This window comes from Chanodichthys erythropterus, chromosome 12, assembly GCF_024489055.1.
Source record: "Chanodichthys erythropterus isolate Z2021 chromosome 12, ASM2448905v1, whole genome shotgun sequence".
In the NCBI taxonomy this organism is placed as follows: domain Eukaryota; kingdom Metazoa; phylum Chordata; class Actinopteri; order Cypriniformes; family Xenocyprididae; genus Chanodichthys; species Chanodichthys erythropterus.
The window spans coordinates 51,573,394-51,586,870 of record NC_090232.1 but is presented as its reverse complement, the minus strand read 5'-3'; the positions used below and the strand labels follow the sequence as shown (position 1 = coordinate 51,586,870).

Here is a 13,477-nt window from a genome sequence, read left to right as displayed (position 1 = left end):
ACGACACCCAACTCTATATTAGTTTTCAACACAATTCTCCTTCTTTCATCAACTCCATATTTGCTTGTATTCATGATATTAATACTTGGATGACCTGTAACTTTCTCAAACTCAACACAGATAAAACAGATCTACTAATTGTTGGTTCACCGAAAACTGTAGCTCGTTTCTGTATTGACAGTGTTAACATTGCAGGAGTCTTGGTTCAACCTTCCACCTCCGTTAAAAACCTGGGTATAATCTTCGACTCATCACTCTCCTTCCTTCCACACATCTCTTTACTCACTAAGTCTGCCTTCTTTCACCTCCATAATATTGCACGTTTACGTCCCTTCTTACATACCAATGATGCTGAGACACTGGTTCATGCCTTCATTACTTCCAGACTCGACTACTGTAATTCTCTTTTCTATGGTTTACCAAACACAACAATTAATAAGCTCCAATACATTCAAAACTCTGTAGCTAGGGTTTTCACTTATTCAAAGAAATCTTCCCACATTACTCCCATTCTACAAAGACTCCATTGACTACCTGTTCGTTTTCGAATTCAATACAAAATACTCCTCATCACATTCAAAGCACTTCATGGTCTTGCCCCCCAGTATATTTCTGATCTCATTCAAACCTACTCTCCTATGCACACATTAAGATCCTCTGATACTGGTATGTTGTTGATCCCACGTCACAAACTCGCATCATTCGGTGGTCGCGCATTTTACATCTCTGCCCCCTCACTCTGGAACTCCATTCCGAAGCACATTCAAGACTTGTCATCATTACATGATTTCAAAACCCACCTTAAAACTTATCTTTTTGTTTCTTGCTTCTCTGACCTCTGATTGTATGATGTTATGTGTTATGCCTTTGATGATTTGGTATTGTTTACCTGTCTATTGTAATTTGTGTTATATCATTGTACAACGACCTTGAGTTTGTAGAAAGGCGTTATATAAAATAAACTTATTATTATTATTATTATTATTATTAATGCTCTAGGGAGAGATCAATGCTCTATGGAGAGACCAATGGTCTAGGCAGAGACCAATGCTCTAAGGAGAGACCAATGCTCTATGGAAAGACCAGTGCTCTAGGCAGAGACCAATGCTCTAGGAGACCAATGCTCGTGGCATCGGACGGGTAAGCCTTAGTTACTGGAGTTACTGGAGCGCGCAGCCGCGCTCGTCTCTCACAAGGAACGTCATGGCAGTGATTGACAAGCCAGAGGGCCAATCCGCGCACGTCTCTCACAAAGAACGTCATGGCAGTGATTGACAAGCCAGAGGGCCAATCCACGCACGTCTCTCACAAAGAACGTCATGGCAGTGATTGACAAGCCAGAGGGCCAATCCGCGCACGTCTCTCACAAGGAACGTCATGGCAGTGATTGACAAGCCAGAGGGCCAATCGTTTATGCGATGATCGCGTAAACGATTGGCTGATGTTTTTAAGGCCCTACCTCGTGCACAGATGATGTATATTAATATTATTCCTTTCAGTGCACCTAATAAATAGTCTTTTATCAGTTAGTAAAGACAGTTTCAAGTAATATTGCAAAAATGTATAAAACAAAACATCCTCTTTAGCACCTTTAATATATGTGTTAATAGCATTCAATATTAATCATTTATTGACAAAACATGCCCGCTGGTAATGTTCTTTCTCTGTACAGAACAGAAGCTCATTAGCTCATATTTTACAGGAAATACTCTTGTAGAGGGTCAGTCACAGCAGTAATAGAAACTAATGAAAAATTTCCAAGATATGAAAATGTAATAACAGAGTCTGTTTATTATTTTACATGGCCACTAGAAACATCGGAACACCAATTAGGAACAAAACCAAAACCTCAGAAATGAAGATCACTGAGAAGCCAGAAAATACAAGAGGAAGAGGACGCACGAGAATGAACCTCAGTGGTTCTTGCTGTAGCTTAAACGTGCTGAAAATTTGGACTAAAGCGCTTAATTCATATGGATTAGTTTTATGATCTCTTTATGAACTTTTTTGAAGTGTTAGTTGCGTAGCTGTCTATGGAGGGACAAACAGCTCTCAGATTTCATCAAAAAGATTTGTGTTTGACTTTGTAATGACAAAGTTTATATTTTTGGGTAAACTAACTCTTTAATGTTCAGTGTATGATTCATAAATACAAATCTGAAGAGGTTTAGTATATTAGTATATTTATATATGGGTCTTATGTATTCTGGTGTTGTTTAGGGGGTTACACATATGAACCACAGTAATTACCATCAGTATCATGATGTTGTGGATATCATCATGGGTTTGTGGGTCTCAGTTACTCACCTGTGATAACCTTCAGATTCACTTCAGTGTATTAATCTCTTCCAACTCCTTCAGCTCCACAGTAGCTTGTGTCAGAATCCAGTTCAGTCAGATCTCTGATGATCCTTTACAAAAATACTCAAATAATGTCTTTAGATCCTTCATCATATTTGCATTTGATTGTGACTCCACCCCCTGAATATCCTCTCACACTCACTCTACACAACAAACCAGCATGTTAACAAAAGACATGAATTTAATATTAATCAAATATGATTTCACCATATCAGATGAAGTTAAAGACTCTCTGATTGTGGATCAGGATTTGAACAGATTCTTACCAGGAATCATCAGCAGAGTGAATGTAAAATGTCAGTCATTGCTCATTATCTCTGTTAAAGTGGTTCTCAACAAAATATTCTATAGAAGAAAGTGACAGACTGACTTCCTCTCTTCCTGTATTTTTTCACAGTATCGCTCACATTTTCTGCAGCAGTAAAGTTAAGCAGGGAAGAGTAAAAATGAGGATCTATACTGATGCAGTTTTATTAAAGGTGCCCTAGAACACTATTTCACAAGATGTAATATAAGTCTAAGGTGTCTGATTTTTTTTATTATACAATGTTTTAACTGCCTATTTTGGGGCATAATTAAAAATGTGCCGACTCAGCGCACGTCCCCTTTAAATGCTTGCACTCCCCGCCCCCAAGCTCACGACTCTATAAAACATTACATAAACAAAGTTCACATATAACCCTCAAAATGGATCTTTACAAAGTGTTCGTCATGCAGCATATGCAGATATGTAAGTATAGTATTTATTGGGATGTTTACATTTGATTCTGAATGAGTTTGATAGTGCTCCGTGGCTAACGGGGCTAAAGCTAACGTTACACACTGTTGGAGAGATTTATAAAGAATGAAGTTGTGTTTATGAATTATACAGACTTCAAATGTTTAATAATGAAAATAACAACATGGTTCTGATCTCTGTGAATACAGTAAGAAACGATGGTAACTTTAACCACATTTAACAGTATATTAGCAACATGCTAACTAAACATTTAGAAAGAAAATTTACAAATATCACTAAAAATATCATGTTATCATGGATCATGTCAGTTATTATTGCTCCATCTGCCATTTTTCGCTATTGTCCTTGCTTGCTTACCTGCATAAAGTCTGTTGATTTGGCTGTGCTGCTCCAGACGTTAATACTGGCTTGTCTAATGCCTTGAACATGGGCTGGCATATGCAAAATTTGGGGGCGTACATATTAATGATCCCGACTGTTGCGTAACAGTCAGTGTTATGTTGAAATTCGCCATAAAAACCATAGGGATTTTTGCAGCAGAGGAATGTTTCATAGTTCCTATAACCAGTGGTACCCCAGGAACTGGGAACGATTTAGTAGCCGTAGTAACGCCTTTTAAGGGGCCTAAATTAGCTCCTACTATAGAGTAGGGTCTAACCCTACAAAATAGGAACTATCACTGACAAAAGTGTATGTTGATTGACCGAACGCATGTCATTCGAAACACAGGCATATGTAGCACTGAAAGTTATAGTAGAAAGCCCACAACACACATTAAGGACACAGACCTGATCACGGCGTCCTCCATCCTCCAGTTGTCGACCTTGTTGAATTCGGAGCTTAAATGACATCACTGTCGGCCGGCTTACAGCACTTCAGAATTCCTACAGGCAGTGCTAATGCAACCAGGAAAAATGGGCCTGCATATCCTGTCTTCTGCACTGTGTAGCTGGATACTGAGCTTCCTCACCAGTAGACCCCAAAATGTCCACCTTGGAAAACACTCCTCCAGCACCATCATAATGAACACAGGCACTCGGTTTGACCTTTTATAGTACACCATTTAACCCTAGGATTATTCAGGTAGGGTAAGGTTAGTCAAGTCTAGCCTAAACCATGAAGTACTCATCCGCCAGCAGTCCTTCAGGAAGGACTTAGAAGTCTTCCTTGTGGTTGTTCTTTATCGAGTTTTTAGTTATAAGTAAAGTCTCACGAAAGGCAATCGTAACAATAAAAACACTTCTTTTATTGGTTACAATACAAAGCAATTAATGTGAAATACAAAACAATAAAACTTAAACCAGCGTAAGCTAAAAAGCTCTATAATCGAGCTTTATCCAGCAATATTGGAGATGCTTTTAAGTGCCCCTCGTTTGCACGTTCAAAGTCTAGTGTGACCGCGGCTTAATGCAGGCAGCATCTGGGAGGCCTTTTACACCTCAGACTTTAATAATACTTTTTGGGAAATTCCAACTTCATATTACTCATCGATTGATCAATGCCTTGTATGATAAAATCGTCCTTTTGTAATTGTATCAGTCTCTGCATCTCTTGATCAATCTGTTATATAACAAAAATTATTTCTTTGCTTATGCTGTCGTCTTCTTCTAGCACTCTTCCTCTTCTTCACTGAAGTCTTCGTCTGGGTCACCAACGCTTGAGGTTGCAACATGCTCTCTTCACCCCTGTGTACCCTCTTGTTGACCTTTTTGTCTGGTCACAATCAGTTCATGAACTTCAACTTTCACAACATTCTGCTCATTTTATCTTATTTCAATTACACACAAGGTGCAACATCTTTCTGAGTCGCAGTTTGCACAACTTAACATTTCTTGCAAGCAAATATGACATTAACTCAAAAGTAAATAACATGAGTAAAAACATAATTATTTTATGGCATTAAGTCAAAAGCAAGTAAATTTCATCTTTGAACAGGTAAATAGCAATATCAACATCTAAATCCAAAACAACAGGAACTAATTACATGTGCTCAATTACTTTAAACCACTTGTTATATGTTTGTTCCCCTTCTACCTGGTCTTTCTTGTGAGGAGTAAACAAAGTAAAAATGTCATTGTACTAGTACATGTGACAATAAAGATCATGAATCTTGAATGATCACCAAGGAAACAAAAACTAAGGAACTAAGAAAACAGGAACCATGGAATGAAATGAAAATCAAAATAAGAGTCACTAAGGAGAAACATTTAATCTCCTCATTATCGCAACCGGTGTTAGAAACCTGAGGAGAGACAGAGAAATTATTTACAGCTCTGAAGATCTTCAGGATGGAAGGCATTAGACATTAATATCATTTTATACAGTAACTGGACTCACCACTTCATGTTTTCCTGGTCCAGTCTGAGATGACGAATCAGTCACTGCTAAAAATAAGCATCTTTAAGTAATGTGATTATATCGCATTTCAACAATTATGTCTTTTGCCAATGTTTTCAAACATCAAACATCTGTATTTTTTAGTTGTAGCCAATAGGTGGCAACAGATTCAAATTGGAAAAACAAATCTTTGTGTTTTAAACTCAGTATAAATGGAGAGTTTCTATATCTAAAGAAGTTAAAGAGTTTTACCTTTTACAACAACAATATTTACAGAATAACTTTAATAAGCCTCCAATGATGGACAGAACTGCAGCAACCACAGGGATGATCACAGAAGGGCTTGAAAACACTGATGTGGTGTCTGATGTTGAAGAAGATGATGGAACATCTGTACCTAAAACAATAATAAAATGGAGGGATAACTAAATTGTTTTTCTAAAGTTTTTTTTTTTTGCCCTTGATTCAGAACTTGACATCATGACTTTTAATGGTTTCAGAATTCATGTTTGCACAAACGCCCAGAAAACAAAAATGCAAGCTGTTCAGGAACTTATAAACAAGCACATACCCTGCAAACCCTGAGAATTTGGGCCCCTGAGAATTTGCTCATTGGCAAAACATTGACCCCTTAGCACTGGCCCTGCATGGGCAGCCCTCACCTGGCCTCCAGGAAGTGCTGTTTTATTGAAAATAATAAAGATTGAAGACGCCGTTATTGAGCTAAGTGCTTGCTTTACTTGGGTGTAACGGTGCAACAGTGATTTCAAACTTTATTATTTTCAATAAAACAGCACTAAGGCTTCCTGGAGGCTAAGTGAGGGCTGCCTGTGCAGGGCCAGCATTTAGCCAATGAACAGATTCTCAGGGACCCTGCGCTGGCAGCCTTACGTGTGCCAATGAAGGCTTGTTTGCAGGGTATGTTTTCTCATGGTGAATAATACAAAACGGCACAAATGAGGGACACAAATTAGTTGGCACTTCAGTATCTTCATGAATTGCTGATCTTTTACAGGGATGTCCAATCATGCTCCTGAAGACCTTTCTGCAAAGTCCAGCTCCTGCCCTGATCAAACACAACTGAACCAGCTGATGAAGATCTTCAGGAGCACTTGATAATTATAGACTGATGTATTTAAATCACCAGGAACAGGATTGGGCACCCTGACCTACAACAACACAATCTATAACAGGGTTTAAATGGTGGGAAAAGAGAATATGAATGTACCAGAGCAGGACAAAAACATCTGAACAACTCAAGATGTTTAAAAACGAACCAATTGTATTTCTACTTACAATCTACATATTCAGTCAAACCAAAATTTAATTAGACACCTTGAACATTTAATTCATTAATACAGTTTATTCACTAGTTGTTTTTGTCAGAGAACACTTAAGCAAAACATGGTCAGGTCAAAGTTTCAGAATAATTTTTCACAGTTTATTTTGCTATCCTCACTTACATAAATTAACTATAGTATCCTGCACCCACTAGTAAAAATATATCAAAAATATCAAACATGTCTGAATAATTTTTGGTTTGACTGTTCATTTTTGTAAGGACACTTCTTTTTAACTGTGGTTTTTGTCTTTAACAGATGTTATTTCTACACTAAAATAATCTTGAGTGTAAACTTACAAGAATAGATTCAGCCTGGTTCTTCACTTTCTTTGCACAGTCAAACAACATGATGCAAGACAACATATACTTGTATTTTGGCAGTGATTACAGTCAGTCAGGGAAGTTTCAAGCATTTTTGGCAGCCTAGGCGAGATTCCTATTAACCCTAACCCCTCCCCCCACGGCTCCACCCTCCCAACGCCATACCACCTTCCATAAAAAAAACAACACATAACATTAAGGAAAACATTTAATAATTATTGCAAAATTGCCTAAATTCAATTATGTATCATATACTGCATATTAAACTTATAATTAAACTCATAATTTAAATGCAAAAAAAAAAAAAAAAGTATTTAAACAAAACATGTTACGTTTTTAGCTATAAGTATTATTAAACAATAATACACAGTTTCAGCTTTTCAGTAAAACCCCTTATTTGTGTTCCATATTTTTAGTTCCCTATCCTGTGTATGAGAGTAACTATTGTACAGCAGTATTTCATATGAGAAACATGCACACACCTGCAAATGGCCATCGATCGTCATAATCCAGTGGTGGCAATCCAGTGTCTCTCCATGGGTTTGATTTATCAGCTTTATCTCCATCTACAATACGAAATGCAGTTAATTTTTGTAAGGACACATCCTCTTTTTAACTGTGGTTTGTGACTTTGCTCTAACAGAAAACATGTGACTTCTACACTTAAATAATCTTGAGTGTAAACATACAAGAATAGAATCAGCCTGGTTCTTCACTCTCTTTGCACAGTCAAACATCATCATGCAAGACAATATATAGTTTCATTATGGCAGTAATTACAGTCAGTGTTGAGTATCGTGAAGGAGATCATCATGGGTTTGAGGCTCTCAGTTACTCACCTCTTATAACATTCAGATTCACTTCAGTTTGGGAATCCATCATAAGTCTATCAACTCCGCAGTAGTACGTCCCAGAATCCCATACATTCAGATCTCTGATTTTCACAGTGAAGACTGCTGATATTGTGTTGTCATAAAGAGAGAATCTTCCAGAATTAACCCATCTATTTTTGGCATCAGTCCTGATATAATCTGTGCAGCTTAGCCACTGTCCTTCACAAAAATACTTTTCAGATGTTGTATATCCACTATCATATTTGCATGTGATCGTAACTTCTCCTCCTGAATATCCTGTCACAACGTTGGAGTTCATGACACCTACAACAAACCAGCATCAAATACACTTTAATATATTTATGATAATGAATGTAGATTGACTTTCAGAAAAATTAATTCAGCATCATGAAGTGAAGTGAAAGACTCTCCTCATCAAATCTGTGCTGTTTTTAGTGATTTACTCTGAGTTCAGATTCTTACCAGGAATCATCAGCAGAGTGAAAGTCAAGATGATCTTCATTCTTCTCTCTTATTAAATGATCTTCTCTGTTGTCAGTAGATTCAGTTCTTCTGAAGCTCTCGATGTGTGTTCAGATGAGTTTTGAGTGTTTCTTTCCTGGTTACATGTTTAACATGAAGTGCTGAATGTGACGGAGACGCCCACTTCCTCTGAGAGAGAGACTTTTGACTTTTAGTCTCTTTTTTTTATTTGAACAATTTTTACTTGCAACTTAATCAAGACATACAAAATACACAAATATACACATATACAAAAAAAAAAAAAACCATTAAAAATTCCTTACATACACAACCTCATACATTCATTTGTAAAATTCCATCTTTCATACATTCTTTTGTAAAAGAATGTTCACTTCCTCTGAGAAGAAATGATGGAGCATTTCTGTGCCAAAAGCACTCCTTCAGATTTCCTACATGTTTCGGAAAGTTTTTTTTTCGAGTATGGGCTTGTATTAAGTAATAAAGTGCAGAATTCCTTGTATTGGGCACACATCAACCAGAGCGAGAGAGCAAGAGCACAGCCATCAACATGCTTTGTTCAGGTTATGTAAGTCATCATGCTGCACATACAGGAATTGCTCGAGAAAGAATTTGTCATTTTGTTTTCAGACCACAAAATCAACAATGTCAACAAAGAAGTGTGTTTTTGGTTGTGAGGGAAAGATAACCTTGCTTCCCAAAGAACCCAGCATTAAGTGGAGCTGAGAGATTTGTGCTCACGCATTACATTGATGTGCTCTCGACATTTGTCATTAAAATAACCATAGAAACTGCCTTAAACTGCGTTGTTTTATTGTTTTAGAATGTTTCCTGGGGTGCACTTATACTGTTAGTATGCTTTTTACATTAAAAATTCCATAATTTAGAAATAAAAGTCATTTTTCCTACCCTGATTTTAGCCCTCTGGTTTAAACGCTCTGTTTTAAAGGGTCATGAAACCCCAAAACACTTTTTTTTTTAGATGTAAACAGATATGTATAGGCTGCACATAATTGAATTTGCGATTTCTGTCTTCCGGTTTGAAAAGCTGAGCAAGGTCACAAAATCTGACGTAATCGTATACTTTCGGCCCAAGTATGGGCATGGCCAAACATGCTGACGTAGACCGTTTCGAGCAATTGTCGACATATATTCATGACATAAAGCTCATTCAATCCAATCACTGCGCTGTAGTATGCATACAATTATAATTGCAGTATTATGCATGAGGAAGTATCACTCTCTCGCCTCGGTCTCTTGTCATTCAGATACATATCGTTGGTGTTCGTTTCCTCAGTGCCACAACACAATGTGTTTTCCTGCGACGCGACCAGAGCAGAGGTTTGTGTGCATGTGGATTGTTTTGCTGTAATCTACCAGCACAAATGGAAAATATGTTCGCGTGAGATCGCATTACAGCAGAGAATTCAAATGTCACAAAAGTGCGGCTCATTCACATCTGCCTGCTCTAGCTGCGTTCAAACATGCGAGCCGTAGGCTGTTTCCTTCAGCACAGCAGCAAATGAGTTGTTTGTATTTTGCTCGTGATGTGGTCAGAACTGGAGTTTGAATATGAACACATGGAAAATACGACTGTTATGATATACACGCGGATATGATATATACATATGATCTGTTTCAGTGCGGAGCTCTGCGATGAGTTTAATAACACTAGCCACGTGGATCCTAGCTCATACAGAATAAAGTATCCGTGTTTAAAGTTTTTATTTCACACATTCTCCTGCACCAAACATTCACCAGCACGGTGGAGTTATGCACACATATTTCATCAAGTCTTCTTCAAATGAATTATATGTGCAAACTGGACACTGATACAGTGGTGTAGCCTATCTGAACGCGACGACACGATTATTCTAATAGACAAAAGACTGATTTTGAGAGTGCAGTGCTCGTAAACGTAAAGTAGTCTATTATTAGCGCTATTAAATTAAATTCTTTCAATTTTTCCCTTGTGCTTGAACTGGAGTTTGAATATGAACACATGGAAAATATGACTGTTATGATATACACGCGGATATGATATATACATATGATCGGTTTCAGTTTAATAACACTAGCCACGTGGCACATAGCTCATACATCTCCGTGCTCATATATTAATATTCATCATTCTGTATAATGAGTGTGTCGTATGTCTGTGCTTCATTGGTTGTTCTCTCCCCTCTTCCCCCCCTCTACACTCCCACTTTTCCAGAGCTTTACACGCCCATTTTCACAGACTTTTTTGAGCTTTGAGGTGTGAACAACCAGGGTTTCATGACCCTTTAAGGGGCGTGTCTGCTGTGAGACTTCAGTGTAAACGCCCACTGCTGTGATTGGCTGACATCTTTCCATTTGAAATTACTCTCTCTTTTTGTGCATTGTCACTATTACAGCTCTCAAGGTTAACTAATCGTGAAACGTGTTGCATTACATTTAGATCTATGGCATTGTATTTAGACTGTGGCATGAAAGGTTGCAGAAATTAACATTGTAGTCGATCACAAACATGTTGTTAAGCACATAAAAGACATTGCAACTCAATTTTATCTTCCTACCAAATCTCACACCCGCCTGGTTATCTTCCTAAACCAGAATACGGGGGGAGCACTCTGGGTTCGGGCCAAATACCGAGCTCTGAGTCCTCTCCTCAGACAGCACGCCAAATATGCATACTATTTATCTGATTTATTTGTAAGTGTGAACTCGTGAATTTGATTTTCCCCTAAAATGAAACAAAATACAGCACATAAAAGTTTCTGTGATTGTACAAAGCAAGGGAATGTTAACAATACATTGTTCCACATTGTATCGCTCTGGCACCACATAAAGCATTACCACACAAATGTGTCACTATCTGGGTTTAAAGGGACAGTAACCCAAAGTGTGAAAAGAAACATTACACAAAATGTTGTTCCTGAGGATGAAGATGCAGTGTCCTACCTAAGATTTACAGTACTTTAGACCTGTGAAGAGTCACTGGAAGTTCAATATCAATTAATGTCACATAACATCCCTGTTTTCTTGATAGGCTATGAACCACGAAAATGCAGATTCAACTCAATGTGCAAACAAGAATGATTGAGTTATTATTGCTATTTATTTTTACATATTAACTATTTAAAATTTATTAAATGTAATATTATTATTTATTGTAATATAATTTATTTTTATGTTTAGTTATATATTTCAAGCTACACCACTAAATCATGTTTGTATTTCAGCACATGATCACCTGCTGATGTGTTTAGAGACACCAGTGTTCTGGAAACGCCTGTGAATGGTGAAGGTCTGAGTGATGGGAAAGAAGCAGATGATGACGATGGTGATGATGATGACGATGGTGGTGGTGGTGAAGTTTCTGGGAAATTTGTGTATATATAAAAAAAAAAAATACATATATATACATATATATATATATATATATATATATATATATATATTTTTTTTTTTTTTTTTTTCTAAATGTTTTTTCACACCCAGAGCTTGACTCATGATACAGACACTTGTTACTGACGTCATTCACACACTCACTACCCAGAATTCACGCTTGCTAACACACAGACACTTAGAAAATAGAATTGAAAGCTGTTAGTTTGAGTTCCCAGAACTTCAACCTGTGGTTTCTCAATACAGTACAGCAGAGTTACTGGATGAACACCAACTGCAGTTAACTATAGTACAAGTGTGGTAAAACGACTCACAGAAGCACTAAAACCTGCACTTCTACTGTATCCAGATGACCACACCTGAACTATGTAACGTCTACCAGAGGGTTTGAAGTCTGCCCAGATGAAAAATAGAAAACAGAAGGCGAGAAGAAAAAACAGAGGCAAATGAACTCATAGTCCCATGAGTCTTTATAGGTTTGCACAATAAGCACTCTTCACATACTTGCAAAAGAGCGAGGGTGAACAGAAAAAGAAAAACACTCTGATAAACGCTAAGAATCAAAGTGGAAAAGTAACATTATTACACTGCAACATCAGTCAGCAGTCATCTCTCGTCACACAAGCATTCTCTCTCAACTCTGTGCGTGCGCTTACATGGGGACAGCGTGCACACTACAACGTTCGCCACAGAAGAAGTTATCTTAAACATCATGAACAGTATTTAACATAATTTAGGTGGCTGTTACAACTACAGTTAACTACTGTTGTAATAATGTAATTACCACACTAATGCTGCAAAACCAAGCACTGTAGTGATACTAGATTAACACAGTGAGAACAAAAAACTGCTGCTGTTTTTAAACTGCATCCAGATCTCCAGGTCCCGATACTGATATAGAATGAAAAACAGCCAATGACGATGCTGACAGCGATACTGCATGAGCAGTAAGAAATGAGTACATGAATATTATGAAGTGAACAAATAACTACAACTGTATAACAATATTACACTGTAAAATTTGATTTGCTTTAAAGTTTGCCTTAAAAAAAACTAAATGAAATAGGGATAGTATGTTGTACTGACAAATTCTTAGTTAGTAGGGGTGTAATGGGTGGAACGGTTTCAGTTATGTTTCCACCTGAGCCTGGTTCGGCACGGCAGGATTACAAACCTTTCTCGGCCCAGAATTTTCTGCACAGTTGTCTAACCGTTCTGAATCGTGCTGGTGGAATCCGCTCATAATTGGTCACTTGTCTGTCTACCAGTTTCTCTGCAGCTGGCTAAGCGCTCTATTTGAGGGACGTAAACAAATTAATAATAAAATAAAAAGAAATATTTGTTCATTCTCCATAAAGTGGTCATTATTTACATCTCATATCAGTAAACCTTTGCGTTACCAAGACAACACCTGATGCTTTTGTATTACGGCTGTTATCAGCCCCACAGTGGAAAATTAAACCGTAACCATACCAGCTGGCCCGGATCGGCACTGGATGGAACGGTTACGCAATGAGAACCGTTCAGCCCGATTGTGGAAAAGCGGGTTTTGTTACCAGTGAAAAGCGCAGAAGAAGAGACGATTGATTAATCTCTCATCCAGTGTTTCAACCACAGAAAAACATCAAAAAATCATCTTGAGAATGTAAAGTA

At 37.6% G+C, this 13,477-nt stretch overlaps 1 protein-coding gene across 2 annotated transcripts; it reads right to left on the bottom strand.

Annotated features, from left to right (window-relative positions):
• Window positions 1-4,325: 4,325 nt before the first annotated feature.
• LOC137032970 (CMRF35-like molecule 8) lies at window positions 4,326-11,814 on the bottom strand. 2 transcript variants are annotated; one of them, XM_067405024.1, is made up of 6 exons: window positions 8,417-11,814; window positions 7,940-8,257; window positions 7,583-7,666; window positions 5,690-5,834; window positions 5,438-5,481; window positions 4,326-5,342 (listed from the first exon to the last, which is right to left on the bottom strand). In XM_067405024.1, exons 1-5 carry the CDS (start codon window positions 8,454-8,456, stop codon window positions 5,475-5,477), a joined length of 594 nt encoding a protein of 197 aa, XP_067261125.1. In that variant the 5' UTR covers window positions 8,457-11,814; the 3' UTR covers window positions 4,326-5,342; window positions 5,438-5,474. The 2 variants fall into 2 exon arrangements, with proteins under 2 accessions (XP_067261125.1, XP_067261124.1); XM_067405023.1 differs by having other exon boundaries at window positions 5,438-5,484; window positions 8,417-10,229.
• Between the last annotated feature and the right edge of the window lie 1,663 nt (window positions 11,815-13,477).